General features: G+C 36.5%; 1 protein-coding gene across 5 annotated transcripts in view; it reads left to right on the top strand.

The window, feature by feature from the left end:
- Nucleotides 1-27,477, top strand: part of LOC105392570 (RING finger protein nhl-1) — a 71,791-nt gene that overhangs the window by 24,141 nt on the left and 20,173 nt on the right. For 3 of the 5 annotated variants that reach the window (XM_048622408.1, XM_048622410.1, XM_048622409.1), the window contains exons 3-5: nucleotides 748-839; nucleotides 25,541-25,709; nucleotides 25,963-27,396. In XM_048622408.1, coding sequence (XP_048478365.1) covers nucleotides 25,575-25,709; nucleotides 25,963-27,396 — 1,569 coding nt within the window. In that variant the 5' untranslated portion in view covers nucleotides 748-839; nucleotides 25,541-25,574. Of the gene's footprint in view, nucleotides 1-747; nucleotides 840-20,226; nucleotides 20,508-25,540; nucleotides 25,710-25,962; nucleotides 27,397-27,477 lie in introns of those variants that run through there. The other 2 variants (XM_038115380.2, XM_038115379.2) reach the window with 2 other exon arrangements.

Raw genomic sequence — 27,477 nt, 5'->3', positions numbered from 1 at the left:
TTATTTTATTCCCCCGACTTCAAAAGTAACTGTTGGGCATTAAATTTTACAGTTCACGATAGCGGAATGTTTAAATGTACTTTGGACATTTTAAAATAATAAATATATCATTTTAACCTTACCTTGTGACTGTTGGAAATATTTCAGATACGATGGTATCCAGTTTCAGGTTTTTGTTACATTATTAAAGCACATTTTCAAAAGCTGACTGTAGTGTGGATTTAAAATTATGGGAGTACCTCGATACTTATTACCTACCTATAACTATTGAGTTTTTACTGAACTTCAAACGTGCCTACTACATTAGGTATAGTATGTACGCTTTCACTTCACTATTTTTACAATATGGCTCGTTTGGAGCTGGGCCAAGTAGAAGCTAGTTTTTTTTCTACTTTCTTTTGTTTTTAAACGTATTTGGCTTTCGTTTTGGTAATTACAATTTGGGAAAAAAAAACTTTTATCAATTAAAATAATAATATACGTCGTGATTCTGGCCGACTAAACTATTTACTATTATTATTTTTTAACAACTTGCATACCTAGTCAGTTCTATAATATGATTACATGTTTATGACCTGTCCAATAAGTCGGAAGTTAAGTAACTGAGCTGCTTGTGTTTATTGGTATCCACAGCTATATTATATCATCATCATTACATGAAAAAATCACAATTACCCTTCCTCAGCCAGCGTTCTAGTTGTCCCAATTAAACAAATAATTAATTAAATATGTTTTCTTACGTTTCAGGTCCCATAAACCGCTGCACCTAGAGAGGGTTCAACCTAGGAGTCGCGCGGGCCCACCGCCGCCGGTCGGGCCCGCCGCTGTGAGGACAACCGGTATGAGATCATTCCTTATTAATTTTATTACATTTTATGGTACCACACATTTAAGCGTAACGTAAAGGGATCGCCTATTTTCTACTGTCAACCAGTAGTAGTAAGTAAGGCCTGGGTCTCCTATTTACGCTGTAGGTCGCGTCCAGCGTCACGCCGTAGGCCGCGTCACGATGCTCACTATAGAAATGTACTGATGCGGTCTCCCTCACACGCCGACGTTGGCGCGTAAACGCCGTAGGTAGGCCGTAGGACGTTGATCAAAACGTTTACGTCAAAGTCGGACGCCGCATATAGCATAAAATAGGAGACCCAGGCCTAAGTAGTAGTAGTAGAACGCGAGCTCACGAACGCTTTGCGCCTGGCGTTACGGTTAAATATGTCCGATGACCATTAATCCTCAATAGGACATGACTACTTCAATTCATTCATTGGTTTATGTCCATAACTCTTAACTTAATGACATTATGTTCAAAACGATGTAGGATCCATAATCATTATGCCCAATTAAAACCACGCTTGGAAAAATAAGCAAGTGGTATTATGTTTGTGTGTTAATCTTCGGAGCGCTGTGCTAACCAACGAACCTATCTCATTGTTTTCGTACCGATTGCATAACGGCTCTCATTGGTTCGTTCGTTTGACTTCCTTACTGACCCCCTTAGGGGTGATATTCCGTAGTGCTTACGCAATATCGTGGGAACGTTAAAAGTGGTTTTTCCGCCACGGGTCGGCTATAAAGCGAGGCGGCAGTCCGGGCACGGAGCTTTAAAATCGTCAGTTCCTGCGTAGATTTTATAGCACACCCAAAGCACAGTAAATTGGGTTACGGTATTGAGCTACGCGCGGGCATTCGATGGCCTTCGTAATACTGAAGTCACTAATAATTTCACATTTTAATACTGCTATGAACTATATTTTTAAGCCAAAAGAGGGGTAAAAGAGGGTATCATAAGTTTAGAAAGTATGTAGTTTAAGTGTCTGTGTATCTGTCAGTGGCAGCGTAGCTCCGATACGGCTGAACCGATTTTCGTTTAGGTTTTTACGGTCATAGGTAACCTGAGTGTTTTATCAAAATCGGCAGACGTTCATAATTTATTCAACTTTTAGAGTTGAACGTCGCGGATCTTTAATGTAGGTTATGTTAATATATTTGCGTCCGAACTAACAAACATAAAGCCCGTCATAGATTTTGCTGTAATATATATTAATATTTTGATAGCTAGGCATATTACTATATATTTTCTATACATTTTTGCAGTGACCGCACGCTCAGCTATAATATATATTTCTGTGACGTCTCCAAGCGATACCGTATTATACATGCGAGCACTAGGAATACCATCAATTAATGAAAGCAAAATATATATATTTCTCAGTGTGTGGTAGCTTGCTATAATTATATTATATACCGTATATTAATATATATTATAGCTAAGTCTGTGACGGGCTTTAGACCAAAAGGCTATGCAACTTTTCGTACCTCAATTCAACACGTTCATCTCAAGAGATCTCATTTGTAGGTACAGTGGGACACAGAGCCTGCCATAATGCCATGATGGTCTTCATCCATTATTTTTGCAACGCTGCCATCGTCAACTTTCAACTCCAATTACTGTTTTATTTAGAATGTCTTTGGATACCTGCGTAGTTCCAGTAAAATGGAAGCAGTCTCTGGTTACACCTATTTATAAAGGAGGTGGTAATAAGCACAACGTATGCAATTATAGAGGCATACCTATCTAAGCTCAATGTTATTCCTAAACTGTTCGAAAAAATTATATACGATGTTATGTTTCCCTCAGTTAGACCGTATTTAATAAACTCCCAGCATGGTTTCATTAACAGAAAATCCACTGAATCTAATCTATGTGAATATATTGATAGTGTATTGAATGCTTTGGACGAAGGATTTCAGGTGGTTGCCGTCTATACCGATTATTCAAAGGCGTTTGATAAAATATCACACAATCTGCTAGTAAAAAAACTAGATTTATTCGGTATACACGGTAACCTTCTGCGATGGTTGGTTTCTTATTTAAAAAATAGGTCGCAAGCGGTTTCTATTAAGGGATATACATCGTCGTTCATTCCTATCTCTTCTGGCGTTCCCCAGGGCTCCCACTTAGGTCCCCTTCTTTTCAACATTTTTATTAATGACGTAACAAATATATTAAATAACTCAGATTCTTTATTATATGCCGACGACACCAAAATATTTATTAAAGTTAAGTCAATAGAAGACTGTCATAATTTACAATCAGATCTGAACAATCTATTAAATTACTGCAAACTTAATAAAATTTCTCTTAATATCGATAAGTGCTGCGTTATATCTTTTACTAGGAAAAGAAACCATATTTTATACGATTACAATTTTAATCATAAAAGTTTAAGAAGGGTAACCGAAGTGAGAGACCTAGGCGTTCACCTCGACAGCGAATTGTCGTTCCGTAAACACTTTGACATAATTACAGCAAAGGCATATAAGATGCTTGGTTTTATTTTCCGACAAGGTAAAGACTTTAAACAACCGAATACTCTTATTTTGCTTTTTAACTCATTTGTAAGATCCGTTCTTGAATACGCGTCTACGGTATGGAACCCTCAATACCTAAATCATATATACAACATAGAAAGAATTCAAAATAAATTCATAAAAAGATTAAAATATAAATTTAAATTTTTTGACACTAGTTGCTTTCTATCACTCGAAAACCGTCGTGAAATGAGAGACCAGTACCCGTATTACGAAAAACCGCAGCATATTCTATTCGATAGTCTATTCGAAAGTGCTGTCAACCTGTCAACAACAAAATGGCGTTGTATAGATTTGCGAAAGTTTGACAGCTATCATTCCATAGGTCATTGTCAGAATAATATTATGTACTCTGTGGTCATTCTTTTCGAAACTCATTCGAAAGGTAAAAAGTGTTCGAAAGTGCTGTCAAGTTGACAATAGTCGCACTCGCATTCGATTCTATTCGTTAGCTCGAATTTTCATGATACGGGTACGGATGTTTCTTTACAAGATTATCAACCACTACGTCGATAGTCCATACCTACTCAGTAGAATATATTTATATTGTAAATACAATTCCCGTCATCAAAAGGCTTTTGTGATACAGAACTGTAGTAGAAATTATACAAAGAATCGCTTTGTTATACGAGCTTGCGAGAATTATAATAAGTTGCATAAGCAAGCTGATCTATTTCATGAAAAACCATTGTGTTATAAGAAAACAATAATGAGTACCTACCTTAAAAACTGATTCCGTATAAAATGTGCAAAGTTGAACTTACTATATGTAATTTTAGATTAAAAGTAAAATGATGTTGTTATATGTACCTACTATAAGTTAGTGATGTTTTGTTTTAATGTTTAAATTCTTTGTGAAACTTTATTGGCTTGTGTATGAACTTAATGTTAGTTTATAAGTGAAATATTATAAAGCTGTTTGTTTCCAAATAAAGAAAATTAAATTAAATTAAAATAAAAAAAAAACTTCCACCGCCATCTTTGGTGGAAATCCTGCCAAATTTGTGGTGAGGGAATAGAATAAAAAAAAATACTTCAGGGTGGAGGAGTGTTTGAAAGAAAATTGTGCGAAATATTATTTTCTGTAAAGCTGCAGACTTTCATTTTTAAACGCCAAATGAAAAAAAGGGTGGTGTAAATTTGGAGCAAGTAGTTGGTACGTTTCCAAAAAGTAAGTAAGTAAGTTTCAACACAACTCTAATAAACACCGTTTCGATTCACTCCCAATGCAATTATGTTTGTTTTTGGAAATCTTGTTGAAATCCATAGTAGGTAGTTAAGTATCCACATATATTCGCACATAACATAGTTGTTTGGTTCCTTTATCATTAGCAAAACATGAGGTGGCACTAATCCGCTGGCAAATTAAAAGGTCGTAAAAGTCAGCAAATATTTTTGTTTATGAGCTTTCTAGAGCTAAAACGTGCCTACAGAGGTCAAAACACAGTTTAGTAACGCACCCATGCATTTCGTGATGATAAGGAAGACCATTCGTATATAAGAGGCGCAGGAGCTAGAGTCAGGCACTTCTGTCTCCACCTCCGGTCCTCACAGTCAACTCAGTTTGTTTTTGTTAAAACTATATTTAACATTTTAAATTGTGAAGTTAATAATATAATCATTATCGAGTATCAAATCTCCAAGTTTTATTAAAAACCTCCCCGAGTCGGCACGAAACTTCACTAGGTAGCTTCATGGATAAATATCGTTTGCCAAACATAACTTTTCACATATCTTTACATAGGCATATAGATGAGACCAGAATAAATTTCTTAAGATTACGCATAAATGGATTTGTAATATGTTAGTATGTCTAGCATTTTGTCCACATCGTGGTTAGTTCAATAATAATTTGGTCCAGTACGCAGTTTGCTACGGCGCGGCGTAGCGTTCTACTTGCTACGAGTGGCTACGAGCCGTAGCGTGCGCTACGAATACTTACTAGGTTAGTAAACTGACCCTCTAGTACGGGTTTTGCTATTTATGAAAACGAAAAAAAAACGTTTTCTCCTGTCATCTGCATAAATTATCTGTCAAAAGTTTCATGATAGTTTCCATTAGAGGCGCCACTTAGTATGCGAGAAAACGTAAACTTTTATAGTTTTCGACAAACTATCAAACCTGTACTAGATCTGCTGTAACCCTATTTTTGTACCTATCTATTTGCGGTTCAATTAATGCTGATATTTAGTCCATAAATAAGGCATTCTATTATACAGAGCGGTGGTAGCTCAGTCGGGTAAGCGCCCGCTTCTCACGCAAGAGATGCGGGTTCGATCCCGGCGCTGGCATGTACATGAGTTCTTTTAACTTAAGTACAATGTATACCATCGCTCTTACGGTGAAGGAAAACATCGTGAGGAAACCTGCATATCTAGATTTAGCACATCAAGATATGTGAACCCACCAATCCGCAGTGGACCAGCGTGGTGGGAAATGGTCCAAGCTTAGGAAGGCAGTTTAGACCTTGGGGATATGCACAAAGGTTCCATTCAAGAGAGCCAGGTGCTGGTACTCACACCCCCCGCAGAGAATAGAATAGAATAGAAAGGCATTATACTAAATAGTATCTCAATTTTTTCAAAATGAAAGAGACCCGTATATTTTATGATAAAAAGAAAGGAGTCTATGCGTCACCGAGTCACTTCTGAATTCAAATTTAAATATAAGTTACTTATTTAAGCTACGAAGCCTCAGACACTAACCACTTAACCGCACCAGACTTATAAGACCCCCTTTTTAGATTTAGGTGTAGGGCTGAGTTAATTTGTAAGTTTATACAGTACATTTATTATGGTGTTGGCAAGTTACCGCCGCATCTTGAATGATATTAAAATATTTTACATCGTTGCCATAAAATGATGCATTAGACTTTGCTGTTATGATATTAAATGACAGTTACTTTTTAAGCCTCGTTCACATCAAATGTTTTTGAAGTGTTTTTTTACACTATCTATGTTACATTAATTATTACTATTACATTTATCTGAACATTAAAGAAATTTCTGCGTAAAAAAAACAAACTCAATTACAGGCTATCACACACCATTATGATACAAGCATTAAACTTAACTTATTATATTACATAAATATTTATTTCTTACAATGAATATAAATGCTGAAGACCCGATGACCGCCGAAGGCTAAGGACAGATTGATATTGCGCTCTTTGAGAGAGGCATTGAATGAACTGCAATGAACGATTACAGGCTGTAAACTTAATACGATTATATAATTTTCAACTTCATCGCAATATACATAGCTAACAGTAAAAGCTTTCAAGTAACTTGTACGCCAAGAACGCGGTTTTTGCTATCAAATGGCAGCTTCTTTATAGATATAAACCCGATGTTACACATTTTATAGAACATTTGCGGGGCTCGTAACAGAATTCGTATGACTCGTAATGGTTTCAACACCATTTTTAGGGTTCCGTAGCCAAAATGGCAAAAACGGAACCCTTATAGTTTCGTCATGTCCGTCTGTCCGTCTGTCCGTCTGTCACAGCCGATTTACTCGGAAACTATAAGTACTACAGTGATGAAATTTGATGGGAATATGTGTTGTATGAACCGCTACAAAAATATGACACTAAATAGTAAAAAAAAGAATTGGGGGTGGGGCCCCCCATACATGTAACTGAGGGATGAAATTTTTTTTTTCGATGTACATACCCGTGTGGGGTATCAATGGAAAGGTCTTTTAAAATGATATAAAGTTTTCTAAAAAACATTTTTCTTAAAGTGAACGGTTTTTGAGATATCAGCTCTCAAAGTCGTAAAAAGTATGTCCCCCCCCCTCTATTTTTATAACTACGGGGTATAAAATTCTAAAAAAAATAGAGGTGATGCATGCTAATTAACTCTTTCAACGATTTTTGGTTTGATCAAAGTATCTCTTATAGTTTTTGAGATAGGTTGATTTAACTGTAATGTTTATTATATTTGCTGCTACGGAACCCTTTGTGCGCGAGCCCGACTCGCACTTGGCCGGTTTTTGCATTTACGAGTTGGTGTGTTAATTACATGTTTTAAAGTAAATAGTATTTCTTGGGAGTTACTTTGGATGGTTTTAAGCTAATGCAAATTTTATACCGCTGAAAGATAATAATCCCATCATAAAGACCCCAAGTTTGGAACGAGCCTGTAATATGGGTATCGCACAGCTGATATAGCTACATCTTATATGCATTTATTAAAAACCCAATACCCGAGTACAAGTCTCTATATTTTAACAATAATTTGGCTCAGCCGAAGATCGAACCCGGGACCTTCGGCATAAAAGTCAGGGTCACTATATAACCACGACACCATTCGGTCGTCAAAATTGAAGATAGTGTCTAACAAAACGCTGATAACAATGTGATGCTCCAACACATCAGATCTCTGCCTACCCTGCAAGATACTATAATACAGAATTATGTTTTTTTACATAGTTCATGTGAAACTCTTACCTACATAATTTAAAATCAACAGTAGAATATAACATACCCCTTTGGAACATAAACTGTACAAGTGGATTACCTATTCATATGCCAAGTCAAGCCCAAAGTTCATTAGTGAATTCAAAACTTACATTTCTGTATAACGAAGCCTAGAGTAATGATGCAATATTACATTTCCACTAAATTAGACTTTAAATGTTCATGTTTTGGAACCCAAATGACTTTGATATTTAACTAAAGTCTGGTTTTTAATCTCAGATACTAAATTGAAAGAGTCTGTACGGTTCATCAACAGTCGATTGTCCCGCAATTAAGTCACGTATAGTTCTATTGGCGGGACAATCGACTGTTCATAAATCTTTCGGAATCTGTCAATTCAGTATCTGAGATTCAAAACACACTGTAACAGAACTATTAAGTGAATTTTAAAAAAGTAAGCGCGAGTGTTCACGTTACGGTATGCCTTAAACAGTTTTTTTTCGGTTGGTTTATTTTAAAGACAAAAGCTGTGTGCAAATATTGCTACATTTTGTGCCAACGGTTTCTGTATATAAAAAACATTGTTTTACTCGAAATACATTTTGCATTGCTTAAACTCATTATTTCCGTTTTGTTTTTAGTTTGAAAGAACAATGCATAAAGGTTTTAGCTCATTCTTTGTGCCCAGAGTTGAGCATCCTGTGCATAAACACTGCACCCGAATAGTTCCAGAAGAGGTAAAAACTAAAGTACATCAGTTTCTATTATAATTATGTATGTATTTATTACTAAATGCAACATGTCATGTACGCCTCCTCTGTGTGTCTTTCACTCAAAGATTGCCTGGAAGATATTGCATTTAGCGAGGCTGCTTAGTACTACTTATTGTTACATAATATAGTATTAGATATGTATCTATATGTTTTTGCATTTGCAATAAATTTATATTGTTTTGCTAAGTGGCTCTTCTAGACCTGTATAATGGCACTTTTAGCTGAAAAAAATTCCATAGTCTACGTAACGGGGACGCATTTTTGCTGTCCATTATCGTTGGTAATGATGTCTTCTAAAACATCAAAGGAAATTCTACACACGACAACGCTGTCTTTAATACAGGGTTTTTGTAAAAACCTATTGTTAGGGAACTCAATCAAAAGCGTAATTAACAAACTAATACTTACTTAGAGAATGGCTACTATACCTCATTCAGCGAAACGATGTAGCAAAGCGCCCTCTTTGTCCCACATTTCCATACAAAAGACAAAGACGACAAATGAGTTAGCCACGCCCATTTGGCCACGTGATTACTTAAAATTGTAAAGCCGTGTCTACACTTCTGAATATAACACTTGTGACTTGCAATAAATTTATTAGAAATAATGCACTCGTGAACAATTAAAAAGTACCAGTGACATAGCGCCAAATTACTCCTAAACTAAACAAGCGAAAGGCTAGCTTAATGACGCTCTCAGCAATATTGAAGTAACTTCATTTCACAGCGCATCACAATATTAATAACAAAAAACGTAAATATTAAGTTCAAATTTTTTTTTTATTTAGATGGTGTCGGCATTTTGTTAGTGGAACTTTTTGGACCTTCGACTTTTGTTTGTGTTCCTGCATAGCATAGTTGTTTATTACCAACAAGCTCAGAAGAAGAATGTAGTACCTACTATAATTAGGAAGGCCCTAAAAGTATCCCTAACCTTGCGCCTAACATACAACCCAACATGAGAGGTTCCAGGGCAGTCACTCTATATGACGAAAAACGAAGTTTCGCAGCGCTGCTGCGCGAGCCACGACTCTATCTCGTTGTACTAAAGGTGCCGATTGCTCTCGTTCGTTCGTTTTTTGTTAGTGTAGAGTGACCCTCCAGGCATCTAGGACATACACGTAACTCAGCCAAAATTACACCAAGTTAAACTAAACTGCCGTGCCTCCCATTTGCATAATGTTCATTGCAAAATGTGCCTACAATAACAGTAGATAAAGCTTCCAAGTATATTTTCGTACAACTTAGCGTGTAACTAAATTTAAAATTAATAATAATATGCTGTTCCATCATTTAAATTTTCATATTAATTAATTTATTTACTCACATTATTGATTAATAATGCATGATGACAATAAAATGACTGCAAATAAATCCCTGATACGCCGATTCACCTTACTTCACCAAATGACCAACAATAGTGATATAAACTACTAGTTAGTAGCTTAGTAGCCATAAGACCTTTACTGCCTGCAACTTTAGGTGGGCTATACTTTAAAGAAACAAACTGATTACAGCGTCGGTAAATAATGTTATTATTATTATAATAACAAATTTTATTACAAAAAAATCCAAAGGAACTTTCTTCATGATACCATGATCCAACTGTAAAAGAAACAGATATAGTGGAATATTCAACTGCAACGTATAGCCTAGAAAACTATGTTGCTAATCTTATTAAAGAAGGTCATGTTTATAGATAGGTACAGCCCTACTAACCAATCCATAAAGCAGTACATACATACATACAAATTTTAAAACTTTTTCATGTCCCGAAAATCTTGTATAATATTTTGGATATTGTGAAGAAGTTTTCGAACTTGTTAAAAGTTGAGTTCAATCCTTCACAGCGAGGTGGCGGTCAGGGCGCGAAACCGGCCATTTCTCAAATTGAACGAGCAGACTTAGGCAAATTGTTCCTACCCAGAAATCTTACAGAATGTGACTTTCCGAACTTTCGCCGCCTCTTTGTGGCTTATAGGGGGAGGTTAAGTTTAAATTTTTAGAACAGCTTAATAAAACTTCTAATCAAACAATTTAAGTTTGTTAAAGATATGTATTTAGGGCTATTTTGTGAAAAAAATTAGTTCTCAAAAAACTTCCCAGTATCATTGCTCCCTGCTCTATAGTCTCCCTACCAACAATATTTTATACGAACTAGATGGAGTATCAGTGCAAAAAAAACGTCTGGAAAAAAAACAGCCATCTTCTACCACTGAGCTACGGTTAGAAGAACATTTGTGACTTTATTCACTGGTACACTGATTGTCATTTGGTTAAACTTGAAACGGTTTGACATTCCACAAAATGCATACAAATTTTAGTTTGATTTTGTATGTTTATTTATTTATTTATTTATCTTTACATACACCACTATTACAGTTGAGGCACCAATGTTACACAACATAATATTGTTCGTACAATATAATTAGTCTAAGTTCCCTATCATAGATTATAGATTGTAGATAACGACACGGCAGAAACATTGTCGGTGTGAAGCTCAGAACAATGTCACAATAGTTAAACGTTTAACGAGCGATTGCCACCCTGACGTTAAAGCTTTCGTTTATTTTACGAGCCAGATAAAACCCAGGATGACAGTTTGTTTTCCTAGAATACTGTTGCGTCGTGTCATTTTTGTAGTCCATATTTGTGATTAAATTGAAAGTCATTAATAATTGAAAGAACAGTTTTTGTTGCTCGTGATGTTTTATTAGGTCTTCATAAAGTGTTTCCATAAAACGATGCAGGGCCCCGTTTCTCACTTGAGTAAATCTTCCATAACCAAGTTCTGTTTAACTTGAAGGTCTCAGTTGTGAAACTGCCCGTATGGGCCTTGACTATACTATCAAAACTTGGATAAATTCTAAACGCTGTCAAACGCTTTTCGATTCTAAAACTTTGTTTATTTTTTATTATAAGTAAAACAATACACTAAATGTTTGTTTTAAATGAAATCTAAGAATTCAGGAAGTACAATTTATCGTGATGAAGAATTCAATTTAAAAGGTAAGTACAATAAAAGTTAAAACCGTTTTTTTTATAATAAAAATGTGTTGATGAAAATAACATTGTAGTAATGTATTTTTTTATGGCGTCGTCGTCATAAACCGTATAAATCATACTCTTGTTACATTTTCTATTAAAGTCCCTCTGGGTTACAAACCGAGCCATGAAATTTTTCACAGGTTTTATTTCTTTTGGTATCAAATTATATACGAGTATTATTATCGAGAATATTATTATTACCTATTAATTAAGATATAAAGGGAAATAAAAAATGGGAACTGATTTAGTACTCGACTCAACTTTTTAATGTACTGACAGTGTCAATATTATGTAATGTATGTATTTATGTATGATTATTTATGTAAGTATATTATAGATATATATATATATATATATACCTATATAATAACTATATATATATAATATATATATATAGTTATTAGATATTTATTTGATTTATTTATTTAGTGTATGTACTGTTTAAGTAGTATATATTTTTATGTATATACTTGCACCACAACTACCACACAATCATTATAGACTCACTCACTTCCATCCAAAGGTTGTCTGGTAGAGATTGCTATAAGCAATAAGGCCGCCTCTTTGTACTGTTTTATTTTTAAGTTTTGTTTTTTTTTGTTATTTTTGTTCTTGGTGCAAATAAAGTGTATTGTATTGTATTGTGTCAGGTCTTACTATACAGGGTGTTGCATCAGGAGATAATTTTAAACAATTTTTGCCCTACAAATTAAGAAATTCCTTACAAAAAACATCATACCTACACATTTAGGGTTGCTTTACTCTAGTTTACAAGCAAACAAAAGCTTTCATGCAATACAAGAAATAGCACGAGTCTATATCACAAGTCATAACACAGCAGTGCTGCAAACCTAGCCTTAGTAAAGTAACCCCCTTAACCGGAAGTGTCACCCTCCGTAGGTATGTTCAAAAGCATTCCCGTGCAGTAATTACGTTATCATGAAAAGAGGAATGGCATCTTCTTAAACGTCGTAATTAATAACGTTACCACTAAACAACGAGACGTCTAAGAGGTTCCAAACAGGCAGGCAGAGCGCGCGCTTTTTTAAACGTCATTTTACGTTAAACCAGAGCGGTAGTTTTAACATTAAAATTATGTATTATTGTTTTTGGGAATTTACGAAATAATTTACATAGGTTTTTACTGTACTTAAATATGTACATTCTGAGAGGTTTTATGCCTAAATATTGGTTAAAATATATAAGACAGTATTCAATCTAATTAGTGTATAAAAACATGCGGTTGAAACGCAGCTCTGTAGTGACATCTTCATTTTAAAGATAATTACCGGAAAGTGGTAATTGCCGTATGTTAACGTACGTTAACGTTACTAAGCTGCTCAACGTTCGTAATAATATAACGTTGCCGTTGCCATCGCGTCAAGCCGCCCCTTAACTGCGATAATTAATGAAGCAAATTATGGGTACACTCATACTGTGAAAATTTGAATTTAAACATTTCATTCAAATTTGATTTTCCTTATGAGGAAAAGAAAATAATATGTTCCTATCATACTGTATATTAATCAATAAGATTGAAACAAAATTAAAATACCTTACTTAAAGAGTCATTAACGTCTTAGGTCGTTTATCCGTTGAAAGAAACAATTAAATATACTTTGGCACATTATAATCGCGAATGCATTAAATTTGTTTAGATTAATAAGTGTAGAATGGGTTTTCCGTGAGATGCTAGTTAGGTACCATAATATTTTTTATTCGTTTCTAAAGAATTCTTATTTTATAGTATCAGCATCCCACACTTGTACAAAGCGCGCGGAATGACAAGCACAAAAGAATATTTCTATTTGTGAACGCAACTAGCTCCGTGAAAGCCTTTGAAATTATAACAATACCTGCGCCACTCCCACGGAACGAAGTTTTTAAAATGAACGTATGTGAGAATTCTGATTGGGTAGGTATGAAAAGGTATTTTCAATCTGAAAAAAGGTTATTTTGAAGATATTAAATTTGTGAACCTAATTTGAAGATTTCGATATTCTGGCTAATAGTAGCTACTGAGTTATGTTATTTACCTTACAATATGCTATAATTTACTATATTCATAATAATATTTCATCATGACGACCCATTACGTCCCCACTGCTGGGGCACGGGTCTCCTTCCAATGAAGGAAGGGTTTAGGCCTAGTCCACCACGCTGGCCAAGTGCGGGTTGGTGGGCCCCAACACAAGCAAGCTTGTGCTGAGACAGTTGTCGGGTAAGTGGGCAACCCGACTGTCAGATGTTTTCAACCCGCCCGAAGGCTTCTGACTAGGCTTAACGACTGCTGCCGAAGCAGCAACCGGGACCCACGGCTTAACGTGCCGTCCGAAGCACGGAAGCGTCCAGGAAAGCACCACTTGAAATTGGTCACCCATCCAATGGCTGACCGTGTCAGTTGTTGCTTAACCTCAGCGATCACTTACGATCACTGAGGCCCGCTCGACTACGGACGCTTCAAATATTTATTATTCCAATTTACCTACGAAGATTCTATACGCCGAAAATACAATTTACTAAGAGGAAAAATAATTCCATTTCGTTTTTGTTCTATCTCTCTTCTATACTTCCTCTGACACGGGCCATTTAACGCGTACCATCGTTATATTAGATAACAAACAAACATACATACACGACGTATAAACAACACTCCTATTTAACCGGATTACGCGGCGTAGCGGGCTAGCGGGATGTTGAGCGCCTCTTAAGGAGTTAAGTGCTCAAAATTACGCTAAACGACTACCGTCAAAGTTAAGCTGATTTTGAAAGGCAAAGATAAGAGATAAATCTCATGATCAGATTTTTAACAACAAAACATGATTTTAGTACATTCCCGAACATCCTAGGGCGAAGTGGCAAATATTGAACAAATAGTTCGCTTCACCCTTGCTACTTGTTAAAAATAGATCCACATCTACTCTTCGCTCAATTCAATTAAATGTCTTGCAGTCAAGACAGAAAACATATTATTTCCTTTCCCCTTCTTTCCATTCCTGAAATTAAGTCAGTTCCGCCCTAATGCGTAAACAAACTCAATAAAATACCGAAATGCCTCCTCAAACCCTCTGTTTCGATTACGAACACACGGTCTGTATGATAAACTAGTCCAATTTATTTGGCGGAATAAAAAATATGGCCTCTATTATTGTTTCCCTTCCAACTCATAGGAGTAATAAATCTTCAGCCCTTGTCGACGTCAAACTGTTGCGAATATAAGGTTTTCTTCAAATCCATAGAAAAGTGCGCTCGGTCTGATACAGAACTTATGTGTTTTGTTGCCTCGTACTTCTCATCTGTTGTGATGCGCAGGTGTTTGATTAAAACTTTGTTTTGATCATAGCCCCCAGGTTTACGATCGTGGACAGGTAGTGGGTCCAGGCTAAGGCCTATATCCAGTTGTGAACTATTACGGGCTGTAGATGATGATGAATGATATAATAACAGTATAATTACACATTTCTTTGAATTTCCTCATCCAAACACTGCTTCACATTGCCACCGGTCCAGCGGATCTAAGGGCGTCCCTACGCAACGATATCGTAGGTATTATATACATATATCCGTGTTCTACACTGGAGTTGACGTTTATCCGTACCGGTTATCGGTCCTTCAAAAAAGGCCGGGAATCGAATCCGGGACCTTCGGCTCAGTAGTCAGGGTCACTAACCACTACGCCATTCGGTCCTTCAACATAATATAAATATAAGCACGTATCTCTCATTAATAGGGAAATTAAACTGTGCTTCCGTATTGTATCGAGTAATAAACAGGGATTGGCTGCTAAGGAGTAATGTCGCAATCTAACTAACAAAGAAAAAGATTTATTGAAGGTAAATTGGCTCTTTTATTAGCTCGGTAGTACGCCAGTCAGTGTGATTAAATAAATCAGTGAAAAAACAGGGCATGTTTTTTTTCTTATAGGCTCTGGGTATAACAACTTAGGTATACCTAGTTAATAGCATTTATACTTATACCTACATAAAATAAAATATAAACCTACCTAAGAGAAGTAACTTTTCTCTATCCACAAATAGCAAAAACTATTTCCTGATTCATTTATTGTTGCAGATTTTTTTTTGTATTTATTTATTTATATTGGAAACATCGAAACCGTACTGGCTGGCAGACTATATCGGCGGCAAATTGCATATGAGAAAAGGCGGCGACTAAATTACCCGGAGCGGAATTATCTTGTCTCTCTTTCTTTAGCCTTTTTCCTCTTTCGGCGTCGGAGACTTTGTTGTTTCTTATTTTTGTTATATTTACGTGTTCGAGAACTATAGGTGTTGTACTGTGTAGCCTAAACTCATTGTACCCATTATAAAACGGCGATACGGATCACAACATTGCAAGTCTTGTTTATTTAGTCTGGATCACCTTTGAAATTGGTAAAATTTTGTATGTTAAAATCGCCCAACCTACATTAGCACACCACACATTTTTATCCAGGAACTTCTACAGGTCATTTTTAAGGCAATTGAAACTTTCGGGAAGAACTAGTAATTGAATAAACGCTATAATACATTCGCGAGCAATAAAAAAGTTCCAGTGTCTGTATCACCAAAATACTCTTTAACGGAAAAGGCTAGCTTAATCGCCGTCTGCCATTTCGGGTAAAGGTAAATTTTACAGCGCATCAGAATACTATCAACTGAAAACTTAAATAATTCGTACAACTTTTTAAATTACTTAAATGTGTTTTTAAAATAATTGGAGCCCATTGTTGTCGGCATTTTGAAAGTGGAACTTTTTCATTGCTCGTCAGTGTATTATCCAGGAAAGCTAGCGATCCCCAACACCATTGGAGTGCACTGGGCCGGGTAACCTTGCCATGTGTCTTGTCACTGTGACAGTAACGTCCTCACCGGGGACGGATATTTATAGTGAGAACGCACCTTTATATGCACTGAAAGTTTATTTACAGAACATGAGTTCCGTTTATATAAATCGTGAATGTTCTTTGTGATGCTTGAGTTATTAATATAATTAGGTATGTGTACGTTTTGTTGTTCTTTACTTCATTGGTTTTATCAATAAGTGTAGATGATAAATAACAATGTCTTGTGGCTGACTCTACATCACAGGTATTTACGTGTAAAATTGAGCGCGGATGGACGATTGGATGGCGTGGTGGTTAGTGACTGACTGCCGTATCGAAGGTCCTGGGTTTGAGCTCCAGTCGGGGCAGATAAATTGTATACTTATAAAGATTTTAGTTCTCAGTGTTGGCTATTAAATGTTTGTTTTGTGTTATATTATGACGGGTTGTGACGATCAGGCTTTTGAAACCCCTCTTTATTGGCCCGTGATATAAATCCAACTGTATACTGACTCATTTTACTTACACACACACACAATATTATTTATTTTATACTCTGACGGTAATGTTGGCCGAAATTGTTGGATTTTATTTCTTTGTCATTATTTTAATAAATAATGGTGATCTTCGTGAGAAATTTTGGCAAATTGCCTGGACTTCCTTGCTTTCTTGGTTTAATTCCTTTGTTTATGAATATTGTGTTTTCTCAAATATTAAAAGCAGCTATGCACCTCTGCCTACCCCGCAAGGGAGTACATTAGTACAAGGTGTTAGTGTTTGTTATGTTTTTTGTTTTTTCAAATATTAAAAGTCTTTTTTTAGAAAAAATTACAACTTATAGTGTGCGTCATTCAATCTATCTGATGATGATGATGTCCTCCACGACGTGTCCGTCGACGGCGACACCTTGTCAGTTCCTGGCATTGCTCGTACGTGGCTTGCAAAGCCGAACTTGGTCTTAAACGTGCGGCTACAGATGTTGCACTGTAACTGTCCGCTCGTGTTGTAGGTGTAGTTGTAGGACACCTTGGGACGAGTTTTCCGAGCGTGGCGTTTAGCTTCGAGTTCCTTGAGTCGGGCATCTTCGAACCTGGCCGTTCCTGTTTTAACCGCCTTTCAATCTATCTACTTACTGCATAACACTGGCTGTTTAGGCACTATATAAAAAAAACAATAATATAATGGACAGAGTATATTTATAAAAAGATAGGTATGTATTATTTGTGTAGAGAGTTTTCGAGTGTAGCTGCATTTTTTTTCTAACAGACACTTGGAAACGTCTACTAAATATGCGCTAACGAAGTTTTATAATGATTTTAGACGTTGTATTAAACCTGCCTACTGCATAACAGCTCTTGTTCTTTATTTATTGTAAAACTCCCAATGGCTACCCTCCTATATGGCCCTGTCTTTGTATTACACTTTATAGGTATTTATTTACTTCCTTCCTTTAAAGAAAGTCGCTTTCCTACATAACACAGTACAAAGTGATTCCCCCTCTCAGAAATCCCAATTTACCCCCCGAAGGTTGTGGTAAATATTTGAACAGTTGCCTTTATATCTGAACTGTTTGATCGTATTTGTTATTTTATGTATGTACACTTAGATTAACAATATAGGAACAAGATGGTAAGTACATACAAAAACAAAGTACAATACTGTCCGGATTTTGTTCACTGTCAAACCGTTTTAAGTTCAAGCTAATGACAACCATTGTACCAATGAATAGTTACAACTCTTCTAACCGAATTAATTCAAAATAATCGCTAAGTTGTAGAAGAGGGGCGTTATTTGTAAAGATGTGTTCTTTTGAAATGACACTCCATCTTTGTATATTGTTAATCTAAGTATGTATACGTTATTATAATGCATGGTTAAGTCGGGTTTTGGCTGAAAGCAACAGTTTAGAATTTCTACCAACCGCTTTTGCTTGACTCCTATGTTAATAAGTTATATGGATTAATTTTGAACGACAGCTATATAGTGTTGTATTTAGAATGGCGTTCACTGTACGAGTTAATTAACTTTAGAAGTTAAATTACCTACCAAAATTAACTGTTTAGGAGTTTGAGTCATTTGCGTTAAAACAATGAAATAAAAACACCCTTTGACAACATTATATTGAACTAGCTGTTCCCGCGCGCTTCACTTCGCCTTAAAAAGTTTTCCCGTGGGAATTCCGGGATAAAAAGTAGCATATGTTCTTTCCCAGGGTCTAGACTGTATGTATACCAAATTTCATTCAAATCCGTTTAGTAGTTTTGGCGTGAAAGAGTAACAGACAGACAGACACAGTTACTTTCGCATTTATAATATTAGTTAGGATAGTTAGGATTAGGATTAGGATTAGGATGATGTGTATGACCTAGAGAAAACAAAGTATGATTCATCATTTAATAAAACGTCTCTTGGTGCTCATTATATCATTAGTATCCTTAGGTGCCTGTATATTATATTTATTGCATGGTAGGCAGAAGTGCGTTGCTGCACCCAGTAGACTGTTTGTTTTTAAATATTAGTTTATAAATAAATATATCTGGTTAACAATGTACTAAATCTTTGTTTAATTTAAGAACCATGTCAAAGTAGTACTCTAGAAAAACAAAAGTGACATTTATACAAAGCACGTGGCCTTTAGTGCGGCAGTATGTCCGCATGCATCACACGAACGCACTTTATGTTTGGCAGACGCACCAGGGGTCACTCTATACTGAGGAAAGAAAATTTACGAGAGCTGTCATGCATTCGGCATGTTTAATACAACGATATACAGGGTGTTGCTAAAAGGGTATACTAAGCCGAAACCTACATGTGCAGCATGGTATATCTAAGCCCGAAACTGAAACCAGAATTTGAAAATTCGCGAAAAAAAAAACATTTTCCATAGAAACTTTGTTGGTCACGTGACTTTTACTATGGGAAATAAAAAAAAAATCCCGAATTTCCAAATTCTAATTTCAGTATCGGGCTTAGATATACCATGCTGCACATGTAGGTCTCGGCTTAGTATACCAATTTTGCAACACCCTGTAGAGAGTCGTGGCACGCGCAGCAGCGCTCCGAAACTGAGTTTTTTGTCATGTAGAGTGACCCCCCTGCACTCTTATCACTCAACAAGAATTCATAGAATCACAGCTTTGTGACGATGTTGTAGAGGTATACGCATTTGAATAAAAATTGTACGCAATCGTACGTACGCATTATTAATTTTACCCGTGCCTGGCTGGGACCCTATCGGGAAGTCAAAACGAAGTAACATTTATGAAGTAACTAGTGCCAAATTCAATACATTATAATTATAAAATACATTTGAATCCGAAACTCGTTGTCCAAACAAGTTCACGATAGATGCAAGGGGTAAGTTGTGGTAATTTACACAAACAGAACTGTTGTGCGTTTTTATTTGATAATTTGCGTACATTTTGTTTCATTTGTTTTATCGTAGTGATAGAGGCTCTTCAATATAATTTATGTACTTACTATAAACCGGCCATCAATTTTTTAATAAAAAATGTTGTTTCTTAGATTGGCAAAGTACAAAAGTGTATTATAACGAGTTATTTATCAAGCTGTTTGTACTGTAAAAATCTATTTAATGACGAAGATTGAAATTTCAGTAAGTAACAACCTTGTAAGTAAGTAACATCCTTGGACTCCCTAACCTCGGCAAAATCACTAAAACAACGTTCAGAAGTGAAAACAATCGCACATCGAACGTGTGTCCAATGACCTTTTCCCATCCAAAAGTAAACTGTGACGGGAGAGCGTTTTCAGAACGAGTCGAGAGTGCGTCCAAAAATAAGCCGCTTGCGCACATATCGGGTTGCCCGCAGTACTGCTCAGCGCTTCGCACGGCGCGTTTCTAAACTGTGATAAAACTAGTCGAAAAAAGAGTCTCTGACCAAAAAGGCCACAGCTGTACCACCACAATGCCAAGTAAATGTGTTAACCTCCTTGGATTGTTCCCTAAAGTTTAACACTTTTCCTGTTTGTTTTCGTCTGTGTTTTCGGAGGGAATTCGAAAATTTCAGCGTGCGTTTTTTTTACATTGTGTCAATAATTTTGCTGTAAGTATGGCTTGGTTGTGTTGTTAATTTCTTATGAGTAATTTCAATCTCAACGATTTATTTTCAAATCTGTACTTATAAGTATGACGGACTTTGTGCAATATTTGCGGAAGCTTTAATTTTAGACTTAATGGACAACGAAATAAGTGTGATAATTCAAATTCAGGTGATGATTTTTTTGCTGCGCGTAATCGTGGTGAACTATTATAAGTTTTGTTTAACTTTTATATTACCTATAACAAAACTAAACATTGGTTTGTGTTTCCATAGCACACACATTTTTTAAAAGTTTAATACTACCTACCCCAATTTTTCTTAAACTTCTTTTGTTTTGTTTGTATCTACTTATATTTGACTCCTCTGTTTTGGGTACAAAAGTGACGTAGTAAGAATAGAGGGATGACTCAGGAGGTTATTCTGAACTTTTATTCGGCTAACTTTACTGTCTATGATGAACAAACTATGAAGAAGCCAAAAAAGTTTATCTATGGAGAAGCAATTTCACATTCGCAAATTATCAAAGGTAAAAAATATACCCCTTGAGTCACCCCATTGTGGCCTACTATACCTTTTTTGACATACCTTATAATATACTGATCCACTAAACATAGTGAAACAAACACATATCATAGACACTTAGGCTGTGTTCACAGTAAGCAAACCGTTTGCCGCCAACTGAGTCAGCCGCGTATCGGTTTAGTTTCGAATATTCACGGGTTTTGCAATTTACGTAAACGAAAAAAGTTTTGGTTTTCTTCTATCATAATAATATATAGGTATTATGCATACATTATCTGTCAAAAGTTACATGATAGTTTCCGCTAGAGGCGCCACTTTCTATGCGTAAAAACTTAAACTTTTATAGTTTTAGACAAAGTATCGAACCTGTACTGAACGTACCGTAGAGGAAGATAACATTTCTAAGATAATTATGAATGAAAAATACTTAAAATAAATATTTACTAATACCTACTTTACTTTTAAAAATTATAGAAATCTTAAGTTACGTATACTTATATTTTTATTAATTATATATAATAATTAATCACTATGTTATGTATCTGCGTTGTTTTTACACTTTCCGCGGAAAAGTAATTATTTTAAAACAATTACCAAACGAAATTAAGCAATTACGCTAATTGCTGAAATTTGCATTTTCTTTTAATTCAAAAGCACCAATTATGAAAATAACTTTTATTGTTTGATATTTGAAAGGAAAACTGACCTGATTCTGGGTTTAAAAAAATGACCTTGACGGAAATAATGGCACATGCTGGAAATGAGGCCAAGAACAACAGTAACTGGTACAAATAAAGCAGAAGTAAGGGTGAGGCCACACGAGCGTAATTTTGTGAGTTGTGCACGAGATAAAAGTTTGCGCGGGGACGAGGGGGGCGGGGAAGTTACTCGCAACTCACAAAATTACGCTCGTGTGGCCCCACCTTAAAGGTAGCATTGGCATAATAATTTTTATAATTTATTGATATATCAGAATTGCCCAGTCAGATAATAAGTAGGAGGGTTACTCTACACTGACGAAAAAGTAACAAACGAGAGCTTTCGGCACTTTTAAAATTGTGTAAAATTTTATTTTATTTGCACACTAATACATGAATTCAAAAGGTTCTAATATTGGCTACACTGTGCGCAAGCTTGATGACGGATTAGCTGCCAGGTTCAATAACTCTATCTACCGAATACTGGTAATTACTTTCATACTATTTTGACACATTTAAAGATACAACCCGTCAAAATCGTATGAAATTAACTACCAGTCATCGGGTTATTGAAACTGGCTGTAAAATCATGAATTTCATCCCGGATGTACCTATAACTTTACTTTTAAGAAACAGGTGGTACGTCACTCGAGGAGGATCCTTCCGGGCTCGCCAATAAATCATAAATTTAATACAAGACCATTTATACAATTGTATTTACTGTCAAATGGCCGGTTTCAAAAGATTTTGCTGTCGTCGGCCAATAAATTAGCTGCGATTCCGGCAATCAGCAATTCTTTGTCCATATTGTCCTTTTCTCGAAACAATGAAAGGCGGCCGAATCTCTCAAATCGCTGAAACGTTTCAGGACACGAGTCTGCTAAATGAAGTAGGAAAATTCACTGTATGGGTATTTTTAATAGCGGGCGGATTTCATCACGCAAGCGGGATTGCACGCCATTTTCCCGCGTTTCGCGTGTATATTCCACGCGTTACAATGAAAATAGCATTTGAGCTTGTCACGCGTGCGTCGGGGCGTGATAAAATCTGCACGATATAAAAAAAAAATTAATATTGTTAATGTAAATTGTAAAATGAATTTACTGCCAGTTTCAATAACTCTATCTACCGATAGCTGACAGTTACTGTCATATGATTAGATGATAGAATGCAACAACTTTTGATTTATGTCAAAGTCGTAACTGTCAGCTATCGATATATAGACTATTGAAACTGGTAGTTAGTATAGTAGACTCGAGGTCCGCTCAAATGGCGGTCCATAAAAGCGGGCGAAACGAAACAAATAAAAACACAAAAAGACCTCAAAAAACACGATGTAATTACTAAAAGAAATCGTGGACGTTTCACTTGTCTTTGTTCTTATACCAATTACAATGAAAGTCGAAAAGCCAAAATTAATTTTATTTTAGCACTGAGGATTTTCCTTCTATTGTGAAATAGGTAATTTGCTAGATAGGGAGATTTGTGGTGGGAATATTCTGGCTCATATCAGCTACGTCCATGGTATTCCTAAATACGGTATTCCTACGAGAAAACGATTAAAAACAAAGCCTTGAAATAAAAAAATATATGCAACTGATTCTAATAAAACGGAGACTGATGATTTTTCCATCCTTTGATAAAAAATACGAAATAGATGGAGAGTCGGCGCAAAAAAAACATCACGAAAAATAATGCCCCACTTCCCAAGTGAATGTGACGTTATTAATTGGTACAGTGGTTGTCAGTAAACAAAATGCGGACAGTATTTAGTTTTGTTTTTGTATGTGACACGCCATCTAGTCCTTATTGTTTATCACAACTTCCATCACATATTTCACATTTCATCAGAATCCATTTTGTTTTTTATATCACACCCACACGAGAACTCACGTTGACGTAATAATATCAAGACGTAGGCAGCAACACAGGAAAAGTCACGGAAAAGTTATGTTTTCATAACAAACCTGTTCTGTTATGAAAAAATTAATACATACCTGATAAATACTGATATACAAGATAACATTTTCTGTCACAAAACATATAAAACATGTAAGCTGGGCCTCTAGTACGGGATTTGCTATTTTTGAAAACTAAAAAAGTTTACGTTTTCTCCTGTCATCTGCATACATTATCTGTCAAAAGTTTCATGATAGTTTACGCAAGAGGCGCCACTTAGTATGCGAGAAAACGTGAACTTTTAAGTTTTCGCCAAACTATCTAACCTGTACTAGACCCCGTAACAGACCAAGAGCAAATTATTATCTTACTGCCATGAATTTGACATCACGAAATAATCCCGTCCTTGTCAGTAAATTCCAAGCGGAAAAATCAAATTAAGTTCGCGGTTTGAAGATCTTCCCTATCTTCACTTTATTAAATACATTTATATACTTATAAAAAACTTTATTAAATACCTACCGAGAGGTCTATCACGCGGATGTCAAACGACTTTTAAATGAGTCACAATATTTTCTAGACACTGGTTAAACGTATTTTTTTTTATGAAAATACAGCTATATTTATACTATATACCAGCACATTAAGTTATCTACTTTATAAGGGGTTCCAGTCAAAAGTATCTGGGATATGGCAAGTCATATGTATAAGTATTTATGTACTCGCTTTCTTTGTGAGTCATATGTTTATTGCAAATCATCATAGCGTGATGACGACACGGCCGCCGACCACAGAATTGTGTAAACGTAATATTGAAACAAAAAAAACAGCTAGGTACATCATTTATAGGTTATAATGCTATTAAGTAAATAAAAAAATGGTTATTCGCATATTAACATAAATAATTCAACGACATAATCATAAATACTTATAGATTATGACTACGGGGGGGTGACTATGAACCATAGAATAACGAGGACTAGAGTTTAGTCAAACATTCATATAATTTACATACATACATTTTTGTGACGATTCTAACACTGACATTTTACTGAAAACCGTAACTCAGTTAAAAACCAATTGAAACCGAACCGAATGTTGAATTTTAATTAAGAGCAAACCTGAGTCTCACCTCTAACTAAATTGCTAGAGCCGTGTGAAACTCAGCCAGTCTCCGCCGTCTATTTATAAAGTCCACTGAATCTTGCCGGATATATGGCGTGGGATCTCCGAATTTAAACCTTGCGTCACATTTTGGTGAAGCTTATGCTAAATTTTCGCTCCATGCAAATAAGGAAATTCTGATCCCGTGATTCAAAGGCTGGGGCTTGGTTTTTAAGAAAAATATATAATAAAAGAAAGGGTTTTGTGAACATCTGATGATAAATATAACTCACTACCGTTAAAATTGCCTGATTTTTCTGTATCAACTGGGCTAAGGCCGTATACAGAAGCAAGCAAGCTGGAAGCAGCTGCAGTGCTGATAAGCGCGGGAATCCATAGTAAAATAAAGTCAATTGACAATAAAGAGGGCGATTTTGCAAATACTTTTTATCATTGTCAGTTATTTACCTACTTTTACTTGCAATTTAAAAATAAAATACCTAATTATAATGGATTTTTAATGGGTTTGTGCTTAAATAAATATAATAGATTGGTTAAATACGGTATTTAACAATTTATAAGAATCCGCTTCCGTTTTCAGGACTTTATAGTTTTACTGTAAGCGCTTATAAGTCTCCAGCTTTCTTTCTGTATACGGCCTAAGTTGTCTGAACTTATAGCCATGTACTTCTACCTACTTTCCTTTCCACCGCTGAATCCCGTTCCTACAACCAAAAATACATACAGACGAATTGAGAACCTTCTCCTTTTTTAGAAGTCGGTTAACAAATAAACCCAATCTCTCTTCCACAGAAACATAACGTAGCTGCAACAGAAGCCCGTCAAGATGGAGCAGTTCGAGTCGCTGCTCACGTGCTGCGTGTGCCTGGACCGGTTCCGCAACCCCAAGCTGCTGCCATGCCAGCACAGCTTCTGCATGGAGCCCTGCATGGACGGCCTCGTCGACTATGTCAGGAGACAGGTAAATAGTTACACCTCTTTTCTATTCTAGTTTATCAGAGAATAAACGTAGTTTTTTAGTAGTACCCGCACCAGCTCTCTCGAGTGGAACGATTGTGCATATCCCCGAGGTAAAACTGTCTTCAGGTACTTATGCAGGTTTCCTCGCGATGTTTTACTTCACCGTATAAGAACGATGGTATACAACACATCATGTTTTACTTCATGACCTTGCGTATAACAAATAATACAAACATCAATTACAACTTTTACAGGTCAAATGTCCAGAATGCCGTGCAGAACACAGGATCCCGTACCAGGGGGTACAGGGGTTTCCCACAAACGTGACGCTTCAGAGGTTCCTGGAGCTCCACGCCAACATAGCCGGCGAGCTGCCGGACCCCACGGCGGGGCAAGTCATGGAAAGATGCAACGTTTGCTCCGAAAAAGCATACTGCGGTCCGTGCGCCCATTGCGACAAGAAAGTCTGCGAGGAATGCAAATCAAACCACATGGAAGTTCTACGCAGGGAAATCTCCCGAATAAACAACCAAATACGTCGCGGCGTAAATAGACTTCAAGATATTTTGGCAGTAGTTGAAAGAAACACGACAAACTTACAAACAAATTGCGGAGCAGTTGCTGGCGAAGTGGAGGAAATTCATAAACGTCTTGCAAAAGCTCTCAAAGACAGGACGGATTATCTGAGAACTGAAGTGGATCGCTACCTCGCTACTGAACTAAGAAACCTAACGCATCTCAAAGATAATTTAGAATTAGAGTTAACTAATATACAAGCAAATTGTGATCTCGCTGATAAATATATAAATGATGATGTTGAATGGGAAGACACTGAACTAGTCGACACGAAGGAAATATTCCTTAAAACTGTCGAATTTTTGAGAAACTTCGACTATGAGGCCGGTGATTATAATCGTAGAATACGATTTATCATGACTCATGATCCCAATCAGCTGGTGATGCATGTGGCTAGTTACGGTGAACTTAACATCAATACTCCAACCACTTATTCTGCCAACCTTCAACCAAGTCAAGGTTTGACGCGCTCAAAGAGCGACCATCGTCTTGCTACGCAATTCCGTCAACAAGAAGAAGCTAAAGGGTATATGGAGAACGACGAGCCAATCTTAGGTGGTCGTAAATTTGGTGAGCGCAGGCCACCTCCCCCGGAGAAGGCCACACGCGACTACGGTGGCGATGACTACAGCGGATATGAATCTGAGCATAGGCCATCACGTCGGTTCCGTTCTCGTTTTGTTAAAAGTCACTTACAAGATGACTCTGACACAGAACAACCTGCAGTCAAAGACGACAAACAAACGCAGAAAGAGAAAGCCAAAGTTGTTGATACTGAAGACGCCACTCGAGGACCTCTGAGTGGTATTTTCAGATTGAGCGACTGTCCCCGCGTGATGCAGAGGATAATGGATGTAGACAGCGGCAAAAAGAAAGAAAAAAAGGAGCCGCCTCCACCTCCTAAGCCTGTTCAACCAGCCCCGGTACCACAACATCGCCCACCGCAAGCTCAGAGGCAGATGAGTGAAGATGATGAAATCACTCGCCAGAAAAGACAAAACAAAGCTGCTGCAGCTGGATCAGCATCATCGCAGGAGCCTCATGTCACCAGAACTCGTGCTGAAGAGGAACGAAGCTCAATTAACAGAAAACCACCCGCTCCAGCACGGGAGGTGAGTTGGGATGACGACGTAGAATAAACTCTACGAAAATAAACGAAGACACATCATCTACAGACATAAGTACAACGCATA

Source organism: Plutella xylostella, chromosome 8 (genome assembly GCF_932276165.1).
Source record: "Plutella xylostella chromosome 8, ilPluXylo3.1, whole genome shotgun sequence".
Taxonomy (NCBI): Eukaryota; Metazoa; Arthropoda; class Insecta; order Lepidoptera; family Plutellidae; genus Plutella; species Plutella xylostella.
Note: the sequence above shows the minus strand (reverse complement) of the source record. Positions and strands in the feature narration are given on the sequence as shown.